Source organism: Lacerta agilis, chromosome 7, assembly GCF_009819535.1.
Source record: "Lacerta agilis isolate rLacAgi1 chromosome 7, rLacAgi1.pri, whole genome shotgun sequence".
NCBI lineage: Eukaryota > Metazoa > Chordata > Lepidosauria > Squamata > Lacertidae > Lacerta > Lacerta agilis.
This window is the reverse complement of record NC_046318.1, coordinates 71,972,169-71,992,076: the sequence shown is the minus strand read 5'-3', so window position 1 is coordinate 71,992,076 and position 19,908 is coordinate 71,972,169. Positions and strand designations below refer to the sequence as shown.

Below are 19,908 nucleotides of genomic sequence, written 5' to 3'. Positions count from 1 at the left end.
TCCTACTTGGACTGAGGAACCATCAGCGCAGTTTCCTTGTGCTCTTCTTCTTATATTATTCATTGAATTTATATACCGCCCTATGCCCGCAGGTCTCAGGGCAGTTCACGGAATAAAATCAGAATATAAAACCACAAAATACATAATCAAAATTAAAACAAAATAAAAACAACAACAACCCGACTCTTCTGTCTGCCTCACACATATATCCAAAAAGTCACTATCCTTTGGGAAATTAAACAGGTAAAAGGGGTAAAAAGGGTGACTCAAAGAAGGGGCAGGGGTGCATGAGGGAGACTTAAAATCAGCTACAGTGGTACCTCGGGTTACAGACGCTTCAGGTTACAGATGCTTCAGGTTACAGATTCTGCTAACCCAGAAATAGTACCTCGGGTTAAGAACTTTACCTCAGGATGAGAACAGAAATCGCGTGGCAGTAGTGGGAGGCCCCATTAGCTAAAGTGGTACCTCAGGTTAAGAACAGTTTCAGGTTAAGAATGGACCTCCAGAACGATTTAAGTTCTTAACCCGAGGTACCACTGTATAGGGTTGAGAGCAAGCAGTTGCAAAGTATCTATAGAAGGGAGGGCGCAAGAGAGGGAACAGGTCTTCCATATGAGCCTTCAGTTTAGGTCAGGTGTGTGACCCAAACCATTATTCGGCGGATGTCCATCATAGCAGCACAAAATCTGGCTGCTGTGTATGTTAGGTCTGGGTTTGCATCTCGAAGTAGCAAGGAGGTATAGGGTTGTACTGTCCGTCCAGGGAATTTGTGTAGTATTGGCAGGAAGAACCTGACTCATATGTCTGCATAATATTGGCAGTGGAAGAAGACATCTTCCGTAGTTTCTAGTTGCCCTGAGCCACAGGGGCATTTCCTCTCCCTGTACGGTACCTTCCTAAAATGGCGTTCCTGGATAGCTGAGGGGAGGGCCTGGCATTGGGCCAAAGTGAAGGCCCTTGGCTGTTTTGCTATTTCTAAGTTGGTTATATATGGCATTTGGGAATCAAAGTATCTTTTAGTTTATTGGTAAGAGTAACACAGAAAAATGCTTTGTTTCAGGGGAAATTGTTTTGCAGAAATGCATATATTAGGCAAAATTCCACACAAACGTGCATTTTAATGAGAAATTCACAATAAAATGCTGGCGCATTGTCTTGAAGACTTAAAAAAATTGCAGAATAAAGCAGAGGACAGAACTTAAGCTTGTGGAAACGAGAAAATGAGAGGAAACAAAGCTGACACGTTGGTCCATCCCTAGCTGCAGTCAGACAAATAAAAACACATTTCACTGTGTTCTTGCACCTGAAAGAGCCATCCGTGCTGCTCATGAATGCTAGTGCTGTACCAAAACACCCCTCATGAATTGACCAATCTGTTCACCTTTTGCATATCCATTTCCAGTAAATGTCAGCTCACATATTGTACTTGTTCCTACTTGCGCCCAAATCAGGCATGCTGCAAACAACTCCTTCAGTCTGAGCAAAAATGGCACGGACCTTGTCGCAGGTGGCAAACTCCTCTGTTATTTGACCCATATAATCTGACAGGGTATTCATAATCTCCATCCAACCATCTGTTTCAAACCTTAATTATATGCTCAGGACTCATCTCTGTCAGTATAACTTTTCTATTGGGAAAATTGAGGAGATGGAAGATGCCGTTCTTAATAAGGTAAAGGTAAAGGGACCCCTGACTATTAGGTCCAGTCGCGGACAACTCTGGGGTTGCGGTGCTCATCTCGCTTTACTGCCCGAGGGAGCCAGCATACAGCTTCCGGGTCATGTGGCCAGCATGACTAAGCCGCTTCTGGCGAACCAGAGCAGTGCACGGAAACGCCGTTTACCTTCCCGTACCTATTTATCTACTTGCACTTTGACGTGCTTTCAAACTGCTAGGTTGGCAGGAGCAGAGACTGAGCAACGGGAGCTCACCCCGTTGCGGGGATTTGAACCGCCGACCTTCTGATCAGCAAGTTTAACCCACAGAGCCACCCGTGTCCCTTAATAAAGGACAATGCAATTCAGCAAGAACCTACAAATCTAAGACCATTTTCTAGTTGTTAATAAACACAAGCCGATAAAGAGCAGCTGACACTGCCAACGTTTTGTGTGCAACCTACTTTTCATAAAGCCTCTGTCCTCTCATGAATGCCTTCACTTCGTTGTCAAGTGGGAATGTTCCATCATCTTTCCTGAAGCGGTAGAAAAGTTTGAGGTCCTTGAATTCCTTATGCTCATCGCAAACTGAAGTGCAAAACCCAGAAGAAGAAGAAGAAGAAGAAGAAGAAGAAATTGTAAACACTTTGCATCAAGAGCTTGCCGTAATCATCATTATGAATCTGGAAACAATGCATTGTTTTCCTTTACAAAAAAAAAAAAAACAGGCTTCAGATAAACCACAAAAATGATTGACCTTTTATTTTACTTTCTTAAAAAAAAAAAACACCTTAGTTTGTGAAGCTCTGCACGTATTTCTGCTTTATTGTATTATCTGCAGCCATTTATAGGCAGGGGGAATTACTGACCTTAAAAAAAACCTGTTGATTATAGTTTATTGCATTTTTACCCCACCCTTCCTCTAAGGAGTGTGGGGTGGTGTTTCATTGTTCTCTGTCCCCCACCGTTTTGTTTTCTTTACTTTGCTCCCTTTGCTTCTTTCCTTGTCATAGGTTAATTAACACATATGATTTTCAATTTTTGTAATTCTTACCCTACCCCCTTTCTTGTGGTCCCACCAAACTAATGTTCAGTCTCTTATTTTTATTCAGATTTCGAGACTGTGGGTAAGAGAGACCTATGGATTTTATCTGTGCACAGGGTCTGATATTGTTTAAGTCAGGGGTGTCCAACATGTGGCTAACCATACAGGTGAAACTCGAAAAATTAGAATATCATGGAAAAGTCCATTTATGTAAGCAATTGTTTTCGTTAGCTACTGGAGTTTAATATATGAGATAGACTCTTGATGTGCAAAGTGAGATATGTCAAGCCTTTGTTTGATATAATTGTGATAATTATGGCGTACAGCTGATGAAAACCCCAAAGTTGAGATTGTGAATTTGGGGTTCTCATCAGCTGTACACCATAATCATCACAATTATAACAAACAAAGGCTTGACATATCTCGCTTTGCATGTCATGAGTCTATCTCATATATTAGTTTCACCTTTTAAGTTGAATTACTGAAAGAAATGAACTTTTCCACGCTATTCTAATTTTTCGAGTTTCACCTGTATGTTGCTGGACTTCAACTGCCATAATTTCTGACCCTTGAAAATGTTAGCTGAGGCTGATTGCAGTTGTGGTCTAACGTCATCCCGAGGACAAAATATTGGCCAGCCCTGGCTTAAAGTACTTAAACACATTAAAATTTTTGATTTTTTTTTAAAAGCAGCTGTCTTCAACAAATGGATAGAAGATATGCACAAACTTGCAACACACGAACAAGTTGTGTACAAACATAGACTTGCCATGGACAAATTTAATGATTTTTGGAATTCATTTTTATAAACACTGTATTAGGTTAAGTTTAAGGTAACTACAATAACAATCATGTAATGTTTATTTTTTTAAAAAATGTTTTCTACATGGGTGTTATTTTATCTTTTTTATTCTTGTCACGTCTTGTCTTATTTTACCGTGTTCACTTATATTTTTTGTTTTTCAATAAAGAACATAAAATTTAATATATATATATATATATATATATATATATATATATATATATATATGATTTAATCCAGCTGCTTTTTCTTCAAAATAAACAGGGCTTTTATTTCTTTAAAAATGTGAATAATGCAATGTTTGGTTTGGCCCTAAAACAACGCACGCTAAACACCCCAAATATAAATGCTATTATAATAGTTAAGCAATGTTCACAATCATTATTTAGGTTTTTATTCTTTCATATTGACTAACAACACATGACAATCACTGGGTCAGACCTGCCTGCACCCCTAACTATAGTTTCTGGCTACGGACTCGGATGTGGCGATTCTTTCCGCTCACCGTGGTGAATGATGCTACGATCCAGTAATTTTTGCACCAGCTTAATTGCAGTCTCCCTGTCAGAGGCCTCCTTGTGATCAATCAGCCAGTCAATCAGTTCTTTGGCAACGAAGCAGTTTGGGTACGTCTTCAGGTGATGTCTCCGATCTTTAATTATCTTTTCTTCATGCAGCCTGAGCCTGTGAACCAAACAATATTTGTATCACGCCGTGAGAAATCTTTGCATAGCATCTGCCTCAACATGACAAACTAGAAAGGAAGAGCACCTTCCGTCATATCAGAGTTGCAAGCAGCGGTGTCAGCTAAATAATAATAATAATAATAATTAATAATAATAATAATAAACATCTTTTGAAGGTATCGCTGGCCTTGTATCCTCACTTCCATTTAACACTTCCCTCTACTATCTGTAGCCACGCCGCTTTTTAACAGAACAGAAATACCTCAGAGCATGTACAAAGTGTCTTCCCCTCCCTCTCTCTGCCTCCCCCCCCAAAAAAACTGAAGTTCATGTCAGTACATGTTAGCATTACTAAAGATATAAAATATTATATTGCCCCCATACATTTTCTCCTCATACCATAACAATTTTAATGTTCCAGTTACAGGTGGGTAGCCGTGTTGGTCTGCCATAGTCAAAACAAAATAAAAAATACTTTCCAGTAGCACCTTAGAGACCAACTAAGTTTGTTCTTGGTATGAGCTTTTGTGTGCATGCACACGAAAGCTCATACCAAGAACAAACTTAGTTGGTCTCTAAGGTGCTACTGGAAAATTTTTAAATGTTGTTTACTCAGTCTTATTTCACATGCCCTGCCATGTTATTCTTTTGAGGTTGACATTTCTCTGATATGTCCTATAGATTTGGATGGAGTTAAACTTTCAAGTAAGCATACTTTGGGTTCAGGGCTGGCCCAAGAGACATTGTTGCCTGAGGCAAAGTCAAGGTATGTAATATCCAAGGCAGCAAAATAGTCAAGTTATTTTGGCACCTGTGGCAGGACATCCTACCAGTGTTTCTCCCCTGCCCTGTCAGTAAAAATATAACAATGTTGTTGTTGTTGTTGCTGTTACTAAAAATGTCCTGCTCTTTCATGACACACAAAATCAGTTGCCTAACAGTGGGGCCGGCCCTTATTTTGATTTGCACCTTATGGTTCAGTTATAATTTGCATGAGGAAGTGTCTGCCCATCAAATAACCACAGAGATCTAGAAATGCATGGGGAGCAACGTTGGAAAGGGGGGAGGTGGGTTGCCATATTGCTCCAGAAGAAGCATCTTTCCGTTTGAAATATGCTAGCCTTAAAAAACAACAACCAAGAATTAGAAGCATTTAGAACTAAGAAGCAAGCAGGTTTCCTTCCAGGGAAGATGGCAAGACACAGGCCCGAGCCTTGGCATCTCTCTTGGAAAGTGAGCAATGTCCCCACTTCCCCCGACACTACCAGGAAAACACAATTACCTTACTGAAGAAATGAATAGGAAAATAATAAAAACAACAACAACAACACACAAGGACAGTCTGAGAATGGAAAAAGGAGGCTTGTTCACACATCACACTGAACAAAACTGTCTCTACGCATGTGCAAGTGTTTGTGTGAAAGAACACACACTTGCGTGTTCAGACCTTTTAACCTTACCCCAAATAAATTCAGACAAGACTCAAATTTTGGTTTGATTTTTGGCAGAATTTAGGCCACAACTTTATTGATTACAGCACGCGATTGGTTGGATAGGCTTTGGTTCGACTAGCTCCCTGCTCTGCAGGTAGCGCTGACCCAGGGTTCCAGCATAGGTCAGCCAAGGGTGAACACCTGGAAAGCGGAAAGCCGGGGACATGCTCTATCTGCCACCCAAATGTCCCCCTGAACTCAGGCACGGGCACAACCCCCTCTCAGGGGTTGACCAAACCATTGAGTCCCTGGATTCCTTTAACGGAATACCTTTCACATAGGGATGACGAGAACGTTCTCCCATCCCTATCTACTGAACCAGAGCCTATCCGCAACCTTACAAGTTGTGCGGGTGTTCCGATGCACGCACCAAAAAGAGGAAGCTCAGGGTCACGTGCATGGGTATTTATAGGTCCCTTGATCTGTTTAGCTTGCATCCCATTGGTCAGATTGCACCCTGGATCAAGGGGCCTACGGATTGGGTATTGTGGCTGTCAATCAAACCCACCCACAACACAGGGGTTTGGTTGTCAGGTCTCACCGCAATACGTGCCCTCTTTAAGGGAGGACCCGATTTGTTGGTTTGCACAGCTCGGGAACTGTGTACAGTGGTACGCTCATGTGAATAACTATACAAGCGTTTCAGCTCAAGTATTCAAGTACACACATACTGAGTGTGAACACCCCATGTATTTTCATTTTATTACAGCTTAACTGTCCTTGCTTCCTCCAAAGTATCCTCTGCTAGAGATCTCTAGGTCCCCCCACACAGAACTAAAATGACCGGAGTTACTTGCAAAGGGGAGATGATGGTTACACTAGTTTAACTCTCCAACAGAGACACACGCATAGTACTTCAAGACTGTTTTAGGCCTGGCAGATGGTGGGACTGGTTCTTGGCCTGACAGAAAATAAAAACACGAGGAAACACGGAATCAGTTTTCCAGTGCCATATGTTAAAACAAATAAACACACTCCGGCGTGTCTATTAAACAAGTTTGAATGTCGGCGGCAGCCAGGAATAATTCTTCCACGTAAGTGTTAACAAGCTTCTCATTACCACATTATTTGTGATACCCAGCTGCCAAAAGTTACGTTAACTACACCCAGAGCTACAGGCAAACATTGTGGATGTATGCTGTAATATATACACGAACAGGTAAGTATAGCAGGAGGTTCAAACATCATGATCTGAGGTGCAAATGTGGTGACTGGTATCTAAGACTTTTTTCCTACCGTCCCTGTATATTTCTAGCAAGGCTGGGGAACCTTTGGCCCTGCAGATGTTGCTGAAGTACAGCTGCCACCAGCCCAAGCAAGCATGGGCAAGGATGAGGATGGATGCTGAGGGCTCTTCAGGACCTGTTGGTATGAGCTTCCTGGCCTGGGATTTTCCTCTTCTGCCAAATATGCCCCATAGCCTGAGCACTACAGTGAGGAACTCAAAAGGCCTTCCCCTCAATATTTGACTGAACTACATTGTAGTTGCCCTATAGTTTTCCTGCCTAAGCTGGTGGAGGAGTTCTTGAACATGGAGGCGTACCCTCGTGTTATTTTATTGGGCGGACTTCAGCATTCACACTGCAGCGTTACATCAGGACTGGGCTCAGGGCTCCTTGGCTGCCATGGGGCTGTCCCAGAGCATTGTGGGCCCACTCATATTTCAGACCATACCTATGACCTGTTGATGACTCCCTAGATTCTTTATCTCCGTCTTCTGGCCCTTCTCCTCTCCTGCCTTCGAGTCTGGACTGCTCTCTGCCACAGCCGCCTCCTGCTCACTAAACCCTGTTGCCTCTTCAGCTTCCACCACCTCCTCCTCCCCATCTGCCCCCTCTTCTCCCTCTGACCACTCATCGTTGTCCCACCACCAACCCCCTGGCTCTCAGCCTCCTTCTCCTGGTGGTTCCCTAGGGGGTTCCCCAGCTGCTGCTGCCTCCGTCCCACCACTCCTCTGCTTCCAGCCAGTCCATGACATTCACTCACTCCTGACTAGGGAATCCAAGTTGACCCTCTGCTCTCTAGCAACATTTGCTGAAGAGCAACTGGGATCTGAACTGTCACTATGTATATACAGTATATAGCTCAGGCTTCTAGCTAAATATCCCAGGACCATGACTGGAACATCCTATTATTCCAAGCCATAACTGGGTTCTGAGGAAGAGACAATGAGAATATAGTTCTCATGAGTGTCACTTGCTATGCGACCAGCATGTTACATGCAGTTAGATCACTGTCAGTTTGGACCCAAACAAGGAATTGACACATTAAAATTAGATCTGGTGCTAAGCAGACTGTATGGACAACCATATAAATGTTTCCACATCTATTTGTGTGTGTGAAAGGCAAGAGGCTTGGTACACAGTTCTTTGCAGCTTATTTTAACACTCTTGGCCATAGGGAAAGAGATAGGATTTCAGCCTAGACCTTGAAATAGGCGTTCTAGAAAATGTATTTTAAAATAAAGCAAAGACTGGGTAATGCTTAGATAATTTGAAGAAGGGCTTTGGCTCAGTGGCAGAGAAGGTCCATGTTTCAATATCCCTGGCGTCTCAAAGTGGGGAGTTGAGAAAGTCACCTCCTGTCCAAAATCCTGCAGAGTTAGATGAACCAATGTTCTCATTCAGAAGAAGAGGCTTCATGTGTTCCTATCTGTTCACAGAAGAGCAAAGGAACACCAGAAAGAAGAAGTTTGCTTTCAAGTTATTTCACATATGAAGCAGTGCAGCCATTTTGGTTTTGAGCTACGGTATTAACTGAATTGTGTTAGAAGAGGTATGGCAAACCCTTAGCCCAGGGGTAGGCAACCTAAGGCCCGGGGGCCGGATGCGGCCCAATCGCCTTCTCAATCTGGCTCACGGACAGTCCAGGAATCAGTGTGTTTTTACATAAGTAGAATGTGTGCTTTTATTTAAAATGCATCTCTGGGTTATTTGTGGGGCATAGGAATTTGTTCATTCCCCACCCCCCCAAAAATATATATATATATAGTCCGGCCCACCACATGGTCTGAGGGACGGTGGACCGGCCCACAGCTGAAAAAGGTTGTTGACCCCTGCCTTAGCCCATAAGCCCCAATATATTTACAGTGACAAAGTTTTAATATACCCCGCAAGTGTCCCAGGAAAACCAGGACACCCTGTTTTTTATTGCAAGAATATGTCGGCCATTTTGGTTGCCACAATTTCGCAACATGCTTTTTACCCGATTGTGCCGTGCCCAAAAAAGTGAGGGTGTTTTTTTGGGGGAGGGGGGGAAGCATGGTGCGAAATCGCAGCCACCAAAATGGCTGCCGTGCTCTCACAACGAAAAACGGGAAGATGGCACCCCAGATTTTGGCTTCAAAGCGTGGCCTTTTATTTGACACACAAAAGCCAGTTGGCAGAAAACACAGGATCTAGGAGCTTTAGGAAGAGGCATTTCAAAGACACAATGCCCCTTGCTTAGGAAAAACTAGTTACATAGATCTGGCAGCTGACTGCAGCTGGTGTTTGATGGTTTCTCACACATGTTCCTCTTTCTAGCTGAGTCTCAGCCACAAAGATACTCTGTGTTCCACAAACAGTGAGCCAGGACCCACCACCAGCAAGCCTTGAGCCACTTCCAGATGAGCTTCAGTGCCACCACAGTGTCTTTTGGTTGGATGAATCAGTACCAACAGCTCCTTATATGCTGTGCAGAGGTGGCTGGGAGACAGAAGCTCAAGGAGGGAGGAGGAATCGAAGTTCTCCCTCCCTGGAGGGGAAAGGGCCAAAGGAGAAGTGGAAGGAAATCAGAAGTGAAATAAAAGTTAATATTTAATCACCAAGCAAACAGGGTAGAGAAGGGAGGGAGAAATAAAGAGAGGGAAACTCTTATAGGAAGAAATTGGACCGAGGAGGAGGGGTGAAACTGGCCATTTGGAGGGTCAGAATAAGGTACAATTTGAGTATGAAAGGGGAATGGGAGAAGAAATGACAGGAGATGGGTAAAATACTTCAAGGGATAGCAAGGCAAAATATATATTTCAAAGTCTTCTCCTCTTAGAATACCTGGCTCAGCAAATTCTGCGTGAAACGGGGAACAAATTTCGGTACGTAGGCAGCTTTGAGGAAAGCTGAGCCATGGAACTCCTTGCAGTGAGGAAAACATAACAGCAAAAAGAATTTAGCACCTTTCCAAAGTTGGTTAGATGGCAGTAGAAAAGTGATGTTTGTTTATTTCCTTGAGATCTGATGGGAGGGTGTTCCACAGGGCAGGCGCCACTACCGAGAAGGCCCTCTGCTTGGTTCCCTGAAACCTCACTTCTCACAGTGAGGGAATGGCCAGGAGGCCTTCAGTGCTGGACCTCAGTGTCCGGGCTGAACGATGGTGGTGGAGACGCTCCTTCAGGTATACTGGACCAAGGCCGTTTAGGGCTTTAAAGGTCAGCACCAACACTTTGAATTGTGCTCGGAAACGTACTGGGAGCCAATGTAGGTCTTTCAAGGCCAGTGTTACGTGTTCTCAGCAGCTGCTCCCAGTCACCAGTCTAGCTGCTGCATTCTGGATTAATTGTAGTTTCCGGGTCACCTTCAAAGGTAGTCCCACGCCGAGCCCATTGCAGTAGTCCAAGCAGCAGATAACTAGAGCATGCCCCACTCTGCCAAGACAGTCTGTGGGCAGGTAGGGTCTCAGCCTGCGTACCAGATGGAGCTGGTAGACAGCCGCCCTGGACACAGAATTGACCTGCGTCTCCATGGACAGCTGTGAGTCCAAAATGACTCCCAGGCTGCGCATCTAGTCCTTCAGGGGCACAGTTATCCCATTCAGGACCAGGGAGTCCACGCCCACCCGCATGAGAACGAGACAGGGCAAAACCCCATGCTGTATGAGGATGGGAAGAAATGAGCAGGATCTTCAGGGAGCAGTGAAATTCACATATGCATCCACTCATTCTGATGTTAGACAGAGAGACACAGACACACACACACACACACAGAGAGAGAGAGAGAGAAGCTTATTGCCAGCCATTTAACAAGACCTTCATTAGAACAAACTTGACCCCTTGTTTCTAGCCAGCAAAATTCAATTCAATTTAAGATGAAGTATAAATCTAGTTGTAATAAAACCTGTTGTAAACGAGGGCTGGTTGCATGTCAATTGGGATTATAAATGCTATGTGGAATGTGGTTTTTCAACATATTGAAGATGAGATTCTTGCCGTTAACTATTCTGATTGGGTGGTGGATTGCTTGCAATTAAGGAGCAGGTTTCTAATAGCCACCCTTTCCTTGAAAATGATTTGTTAAGTTCAGTCAAGAATTTTATTGATTACTTGCAAATGCCTTTTGTTTTGTTTTGTTTTTTTAATTATTGGGAGGTCCACAGGCATGTGGCTATGCCTGTAGAGCCAAGTGTTTTTAAAATGCAACGACAAAACTATCACCTCATTCCTTAAAGAATTTCACTCTTACCCTACAGATGGAGGCCACTGATAAAACAGCACCACACAACCCCATTTGAATGTATTTTTCCACCACGATATCTAAAGCTACCAGTATGGCAGAGATGAAGCAACAGGCGAACTATGAAGGAGCTTCGCACCCCCTTGAAAGCCTTCCAAATGAGCCCAAACAAGTTGGCAAAATGGCAGCGGCCGGTTCCATGTGAACTTGTGTACCTACCGACACCTCAAAATATGATAAAAATGAAAAAAGAGGAAATGCTCCACCAAAGAAAAACCAAAATGACGAAACAGTTGCACGAAATTTGTATGTGCTAATTAAAATGCACAGATGAAAAGTTAGAAACAATCGCTCAAATTTAAATGGAAAGACCAGTGGGACCAGGTGAGCTGTGAGCATCCTCAGTGTGACAAACAGGTGATCACTGTAGATGGGAAAACTCAAAGCCTCTTCTCTCCCTTTTTATGGTTCTTTTTGTTTTTTGTTAAACCAGACTTGGCCTTGACCCTTCAGATAGAGAGCTCCTTCACATAAAGGACTTTGTGAAGCACTTTGACACGCGAAATATGCTAATTCTGCATGTTTGCATTTATTTCTATTGCTGACTAGGCACACTTATGAGCTGTTTTTAAATACTTTAGGGTGGAGTTTACTTCCAAACAATTCTCTATGGAACTGGAATGTTAGTGGTGTCCTGTTGAAGGGTATAGAATGACTCCAGAATCCCGATGCAGACAGTTTGTTGACTTCAGTATAAAAATCCCCACTGATTATTGATATGCTTGAGTGGCTGGTCTTTGAATGTTTGACACTTCCTCTCTTCTTCCCATCTTCCTCTTTCCAAAGATTCACAGTTTCCATAACAAAGGAAAACAAGATTTAAAGCCTGTGTGTGTGGGTGTCCTTCTTTGGACACAGGCATTCTGGGCGAGGTGGCCAAGAGAATACCTGTGGCACTGCCGTGAGTTTTTCAAACTTAGAATCTTTTTAAAGTTTTTAAATTCATTTTTTAAAGCCTTTCTATGGTCTGTGGCAAACCTCGCCTGGAATGCCTGGATCTCCTTAGCCCTTTCTCAGAGAGAGGCAAGGAAGAGAAGGTGGCAGAGGAGCCACCTGTGCTTCCATGGCTAAAAAAATGGAATAGCTCCCCACTCTAAAAAGGAGGAGGGAATGAGCGTTCCCCACATCAAATGGGGTGCACATGTTGCGAGGTCGCGGGGAGACCCATTGGATCACGGTGGCAGCTCCTGGCAGTTGGTTGGCTTCACCTTCCCCAGGTTGGGATACCTGTGGACTCCACCTACTCTAGCAGCCGCCCAATCCCGGCTGGGGAGGTGTTGCCAGGGGGATTGGCCAGGTAGAAGGAGGGATTATACAGTACACACAATAGAGCATGAGTCATACCTGGGAAGCGGCCGTTGGATTCAGAGCTTCCCTGCCCTCCACTCCCTCAACTTACACTAACTTTGCAGGTCTAACCACCTTTTTTCCACAGCCACACAGGCACGCAGGCGCTGCTATGACAAGGTCGCTGTTAAAGGGCCGGAAAGGAATTTTCCCTGCATTGGCAGGTTTTGCCTTTCCTGTAGCAATTCGTCACAACTTTGGTGGTTGCAGGCCTTGGGCGGAATCCTTTAGTCATTTACAGGATTGGGGGGGGGGGGCGTGGGGCGGTGACCCCAGCCCCCATTTTGGTGGCAATAACAGGGTTCCCGTTAAAGGGGTCTCAGGGGGAGGCATTGACCATACGCCCAGGGTCGTCACTGCCCTCCCCTTCCAGCGGCAGCAAACATAGGGGGGTGGGCTATCTGCTTGAACATATGTTCTCCAGACTAGCCCACTTCCCAATCATGCTGGATAACCCTGAAGTTACCCAGAACCCTGGCCGGGGGGCTGGGAAGGATAAACGCCCAATGCCTGGGCCAAGGTCTCCCTACATCTGAATATTAATAAAGTTGTGGCCAATTTAATCCCATAGAATGTTGTCATGAGTTATTATTTCCCTCAGGGGCTGCCCCGGGGTTCGGGGGGACTTCGCCTGGCCACGCAAAAGCGGGATTGGGGCGGTGGGGGGGGGGAGAGGAGGAGGAGGAGGAGAAATGGGATGGAAGGAAGAGAATAGCCGTGTTGCTGCTACTGCCACAAAGAGGAGTCTATGGCACAATCTCTTGTGCCAGCCCTGAACCTCAGAAATAAATGGTTAGCAAAAGATTAACCATTCCAGAGAATTGAAAAAAGAGGTGTATTTACTACTGTTCAATGACTGGGAGTCAGAAATCCTTGCCTTTCGATCAGCCAGAAGTTTACTAGTAGAAACTATTCTACCTTGTGGCCACTGATGCCCAAGGCAAATTGTACACCTGTTCTGCCCCACTCAATTCCGTTGCTTATTCCACCATGCCACTCATATTAAAAATGCAACACTGGTTAAAACACTTTTAACCAGTTATAGACATCAGTCCACCTGCCTCACTACAGCATGTCAACAAGCTGTCCTTGAATCTTTTTTTATGTATATAAAATTCAATGTATGCGTCACAGAGTTTTGAAATAAATTTAGGGATGGATGGATCAGACTATTTCAGGCCCATGTTGGTTTCTTATAGATTTATTCATAAATCCATTTCATCCTGTTATCACAGTATTCTGTAACCATGCATTAAACAAGAAAGTACAGTTCATATTGAAATCTGCAAAGATCAAATTCCTCGACCATCCCCAAGCATATTTCCTTGCAATGGATGCAAAATTTAGTAGTGTTGCAAAGTTCTTCCTGCAACAGTTTCTTTATGAAAATCCCTAGAAGCTGTTAATTTAGCTTACGCAGTTAATGGTAGTAGTACCCGCCCTGTGGAATGCCCTCCCACCAGATGTCAAAGAGAACAACAACTACCAGACTTTTAGAAGACATCTTAAGGCAGCCCTGTTTAGGGAAGCTTTTAATATCTGATGAATTATTGTATTTTAATATTGTGTTGGAAGCCGCCCAGAGTGGCTGGAGGGGGGGGGGTCGGCCAGATCAGCGGGGTATAAATAAATAAATTATTATTATTATTATTATTATTACTCCTTCATTTCTCAGGAACTAGAGAAATGGCCTTTAATCTAGCCTGATCCCCTATTCCTTTTCCCCTTCCCTTCTTTCTGAAGAAACGTTTCTGGGTCCCTACATTAAAATTCCTCCCTGGTCTCCCTACTGGACTAGCATGACTAACCTGGCCAGTTAGCCCTGGGGATCCCATTGATGTTTGTTTTTATGCTGTTTTTTAAGTTGTTTTAATCATTGTCTTATATTTGTTGTTAGCCGCCCTGAGCCCGGTTTTTGGATTGGGAAGGGCGGGATAGAAATAAAAAATTATTATTATTATTATTATTATTATTATTATTATTATAGCAATAGATATGCTACTTTTTCTTACATGGTTATTCGTCCTTTTTTTATTGCCGGGAAAATGGCAGGCAAGTGTCAGAGACACCTATTGCCTTTTGCCCGTGGTAACACAATTCCTTCCCTTTGCCATTTTGTGAACTTTGGGTTCTTCTTCTGCCGACTCCTATAAACATTCAGAGCTTTTGATTCCCTCCCCAATGAAGGCCATTTATGGTCCCCTGCCCTGCCATTTTGTGCAGCTTTTAAATACATACAAATAACATACATACAAATACATACAAATAAATACATACAAATAACAAATATGTTATTTGTATGTATTTATTTTTAGGCCGTGTCCTTCCCCATCCTCTCCTCCGTACTGTAGCACATACATCTTCCTTCAGAAAACGAAAGGCAACAAATGGATTTCTCTCCATGTATTATCTATACAGGCTACTGGCAAAGGGCCCGTATTTACGCAAGTATTTTCTAAAAGGGTATGCACTGAGGTTGGAGAAAGTGGACAGTAAAAACCTCTCTCTCGTGATACTAGAACTGGGGCCCATCCAGTGAAGCTGAATGTTGAAATTTAATTCAGGGCAGACAAATGAAGCACTTCTTCATATAATACCGTATTTTCCGGCGTATAAGACGACTGGGCGTATAAGGTGACCCCCAACTTTCCCATTTAAAATATAGAGTTTGAGATATACTCGACTGCAGAGTCTCCACCCAGTGTATAAGACGACCCCCAACTTTTGAGAAGATTTTCCTAGATTAAAAAGTAGTCTTATACGCCAGAATATACAGTACTTAAACTATGGAATTCACTGCCGCAAGAGGTAGCAATAGCCGGCCACCAACCGAGATAGCTTTAAGATGAATTTGACAAATTCATGGAGGATAATGGCTCCTAGCCATGATGGCTAAGAACTAGCTCCAGTACTTTAGACTGCATGCCTCTTATTTGAAAACCCAGTTGCTGGGGAGTTCAAGTGGGGAGAGTGTTGTTGCATTCCTGTCCTGCTTGCAAGCTTTCTGTAGGCATCTGATTGGCCACTGACAGATTAGGATGTTGGACTAGATGGGTCTTTGGTCTGATCCAGCAAGACTCTTCAAAGGAGACTTATATTGCTAAGAGATCTGTATTTAATTGCTAAAAGAGAAATGTGATATATATATGTATATATATTGGGGGGGGGGAGGCTCCAAATCACACATTATTATACAGATAATGGGAGTCTGGATGTGTGCTTTCCCCCTAATTCATAGAAACACGCAATCATTTCCCCTCACACCAGATATTAGAAAGTCGTATCAGAACTTCTGCACCTGCAGAATCAACCCCCCCCCCCCAACCGTTACACGCTAGTTCTTAAAAACAGGGAAGCAAATGGTTGGGGAAAAACCACCGTCATTCTGCTTTAAGATGTGATCCTTCTTCCTTGGAAGTAAATCCTACTGAGATCAACAGAATTTACTTTTCAGGAACCATGTTTAGGATTGGGTTTAAGGGAGCAATCTCCCAAAATTAAATGTACCACTGCGGTATTGGCACTTCTCCATTCATTCTTGGGGGGAATTTAATTAATTTGGGCACGCATGAAAGACGAATGGAGTTTCTATAATGAATTTAATGCCCAAGAGATGCTAAGACCTGCATTCTGATTACTTGCTTTCCTGTCTTATCTTATGACCTAGACTTTATGCAGCCTGAAGAGAGCTCAGCATGATTAACAGGTTTGGTCTGATATAAGCAGCTGCCCATGCTAAGCACTCATGGCATACAAGGAATGCAGTCACTATCTTTCCTTTCTTACTCCTCCTCCTCCTCCTCCCTTTGCCTTTTTAAAATCTTGTTGGCTGACCCGCTGTCAAATAACCCATGCAGCAATAATTCACTGAGCTGAACTGAAAATTGCACAAAATTATAGTAGATTACAGATACTGCAGGAGGCAGCAAAACATTTCTCTACCCTGAAAAGTTTTGCCTACGGTGATTCATGCCATTGAAGAATGCAGATAGGAAACTGGATGCACGAGAGTGTTCATTTTCTCTGTAAACCTTATAAAAAGACATAAGCGGCAGGGCAGTATTCTTAAAGGCGCTTCTTCTTCTTCTTCTTCTTCTTCTTCTTCTTCTTCTCCTCCTCCTCCTCCTCCTCCTCCTTCTCCTTCTCCTCCTCCTCCTCCATTTTCCAATTTCAATGAAGCCTCAGGGCTGGCCCACCCATGAGGCCAAGGGAGGTGACCGCCTCAGGTGGCAGGGTTCCCAGGGGACAGCAGATCCTGGTGTCAACCTTCACCTACCCTGTCTTCCCTGATGGGAAGGGGGGCACCTCGGGGGCCGAAAGTGTCTTGGGCCAGCCCTGTGCAGCCTCTTCCACTGCAACGACTGAGGTGAAGGAGTACAGGGCTGAAATATACTCAGAGTCAAGTGTGAATTTCATGCTCTTTATTCAGCTCATAGTAGCGAGGAATGGAACTTCCCCCAAAACGTCTGCTTTATATACATTATTTACACAGTGGGCCCCACATGATTGACTAATTCCGGGATACTCCTGTATGCCAATCAGGTTGCGGATTCACTTCCACCTGGAGCTGGATTAGAATCATAGAATCATAGAGTTGGAAGAGACCACAAGGGCCATCCAGTCCAACCCCCTGCCAAGCAGGAAACACCATCAAAGCATTCCTGACAGATGGCTGTCAAGCCTCTGCTTAAAGACCTCCAAAGAAGGAGACTCCACCACACTCCTTGGTAGCAAATTCCACTGCTGAACAGCTCTCACTGTCAGGAAGTTCTTCCTAATGTTTAGGTGGAATATTCTTTCTTGTAATTTGAATTCATTGCTCCGTGTCCGCTTCTCTGGAGCAGCAGAAAACAACCTTTCTCCCTCCTCTATATGACATCCTTTGATATATTTGAACATGGCTATCATATCACCCCTTAACCTTCTCTTCTCCAAGCTAAACATACCCAGCTCCCTAAGCCGTTCCTCATAAGGCATCGTTTCCAGGCCTTTGACCATTTTGGTTGCCCTCCTCTGGACACGTTCCAGCTTGTCATTATCCTTCTTGAACTGTGGTGCCCAGAACTGGACACAGTATTCCAGGTGAGGTCTGACCAGAGCGGAATACAGTGGTACTATTACTTCCCTTGATCTAGATGCTATACTCCTATTGATGCAGCCCAGAATTGCATTGGCTTTTTTAGCTGCTGCATCACACTGTTGACTCATGTCAAGTTTATGGTCTACCAAGACTCCAAGATCCCTTTCACATGTACTGCTCTCAAGCCAGGTGTCACCCATCCTGTATTTGTGCCTTTCATATTTTTTTTGCCCAAGTGTAGTACTTTACATTTCTCCCCGTTAAAATTCATCTTGTTTGCTTTGGCCCAGTTCTCTAATCTGTTAAGGTCATTTTGAAGTGTGATCCTGTCCCCTAGGGTATTAGTCACCCCTCCCAGTTTGGTGACATCTGTAAACTTGATCAGGGTGCCCTCAAGCCCATCATCCAAGTCATTGATAAAGATGTTGAATAAGACTGGGCAGAAGACAGAACCCTGTGGCACCCCACTAGTAAGGATTGGGTGGCTCCTGCGGACCAATCAGACTGCTGCAATGCTGCATTCTGGACCCTATTGTTCTAGGACCAATCAGACTGCTGCATTCTGAACCCTATTGTTCTAGGACCAATCAGACTGCTGCATTTTGGATCCTATTCAACTCAGTACATAACAAGGCAGTGGCACATGCAACTCTGGCTTCCAACACCACCCTGGCACCTGCTGCAGCCCCCTCACATTGCCAATGGTGGTTCCTCCCATCTGTCCCCGTCAGCAAAAAGATCTCCCACTCCCAAGTTCACTTTCATGACATTTGTGCAAAGGGAAAAATCCGGGTCTCCTACCGTAACTGCTCCCCAGTAAGCAGGACCTCGGCCATGTGCTCCAGCTCGGTCGCTCTCTGCTGCATGGTGCCCAGGCTGCTTTCTTCCATCTCGCCACTAACCTGCCCAGGTGCACACAACAGCCAGAAGGTTAACAGGGAGCAGATTTGGATTCCTTTCTCAGCATTCTCCAGTGCTCAAAGCTGCAGCTTTGCAATCTAACCCCCCCAAACACCAGTTTGCTCAGTTGGTTAGGGCGTGGTGCTGATAACGTCAAGGCCATGGGTTTGATCCCTACATGGGCCACCTTTATATACCTGCATTGCAGGGGGTTGGGCTAGATGGCCCTCGGGGTGCCTTCCCATTCGAAGAAACCTCAACATCACCCTGAGCCCAATTCTGTGCCTAACCCCTCCCCTCTGCCAGTGGCATCTTCCACTCTAAGCTTTGCGCTCTCCAGAGACCATTTCTGCCCCGCTTCAATTAAAACTTCTGTCGCTCGTTGGCTCGCTGCATCCCTGTTCGCCTCCTGCCCTTGAGCTCTTTCGCAACTGGCAGCGCGCAAACGCGTTTTATTCCTCGCTTTCACAAGTTTCCCGTCTCTCTCGCGCTCCTCTCTTCTTTGCAGGAACCGAGGAGCTGCCTCGCTCCGATCCGTCCTGCAAGCCTTGCATTCAAACGCTCTTGGGCAGCCCCCCCCCTTCATTTCACGTCGCAATAATTTTGCGTGCGGCAGTTTGGGAACGTCAGTTAGCTAAGCTGCGGACGGGTCAAAGGGAATGCAGCCTTTCTCTCTCTCTCTCTCTCTCTCTCCCCCCCCCCCCCCCACCAATCCTGCCGCAGGGAGAAATATAAAGCAGATTTTCTGTCTCCGGAGAATTGCATTCTTGCATCAGTCTCGGGAGGAAAAGGCTTTCCACTCACCTGGACTGGGGAAAAGTCGTGCGTTCCTTCCTTCTGCAGGCGATCAAAAAAGATCCTCCCCACTGGCTTCCTTGTTGTGGTGTGTGACAGGCAGCTCTCGAGGGAGACACGTGGTTGCAGCAGAAGAGGCGATTCAGCCGAGGCACCAGCGACCCCCTCCGTCCGGCCCTGGCTGGGGCGAGAGTCTGCTTGCGCAAAGCGTGCGCTCAATGTTCAGCTGCGGCGCAGGATCCAGTTCAGCGCAAGGGCGGCGGCGGGGTCAGGGATGACTTGAAAGGGGAGGTGGGGAGAGAGAGAGAGAGAGAGAGAGAGAGCGCTCCGCTCTTACCACCAGCGACCTTTCACAAGATTGCAGAGCGAGCTAGCGAAATGGAGAGAAGGCACTTCTTTCTGCGCGCCTGCCTGCCTGCTGAACAGGGGAAGCAACTCCAGCTGCTTGGGTCTCCCTCCCTCCCCTTTCCCCCCTCGACTTAACAGTTCTTCCTGTTCTTCTTCCTTCCACAACAGCTGGGGGGGGGGAGGGAGAGAGAGAGAAATGGGTCAAAGGGGGATCGTGGTCGATTAAGAAGCTGCGCTGCGTTTCTTCTTCCTAAGAATAAGTAACAG

General features: G+C 44.8%; 1 protein-coding gene across 2 annotated transcripts in view; it reads right to left on the bottom strand.

The window, feature by feature from the left end:
- The window catches only part of DEPTOR (DEP domain containing MTOR interacting protein), a 58,442-nt gene extending 39,035 nt beyond the window's left edge, over positions 1 to 19,407 (bottom strand). The window contains exons 1-4 of one of the 2 annotated variants that reach the window (XM_033155793.1): positions 19,303 to 19,407; positions 18,400 to 18,500; positions 4,012 to 4,190; positions 2,124 to 2,247 (exon numbers count right to left, since the gene is read on the bottom strand). In XM_033155793.1, the coding sequence (XP_033011684.1) occupies positions 2,124 to 2,247; positions 4,012 to 4,190; positions 18,400 to 18,488 (392 nt within the window). In that variant the 5' untranslated portion in view covers positions 18,489 to 18,500; positions 19,303 to 19,407. Of the gene's footprint in view, positions 1 to 2,123; positions 2,248 to 4,011; positions 4,191 to 18,399; positions 18,501 to 18,904; positions 19,054 to 19,302 lie in introns of those variants that run through there. The other variant, XM_033155794.1, reaches the window with a different exon arrangement.
- Between the last annotated feature and the right edge of the window lie 501 nt (positions 19,408 to 19,908).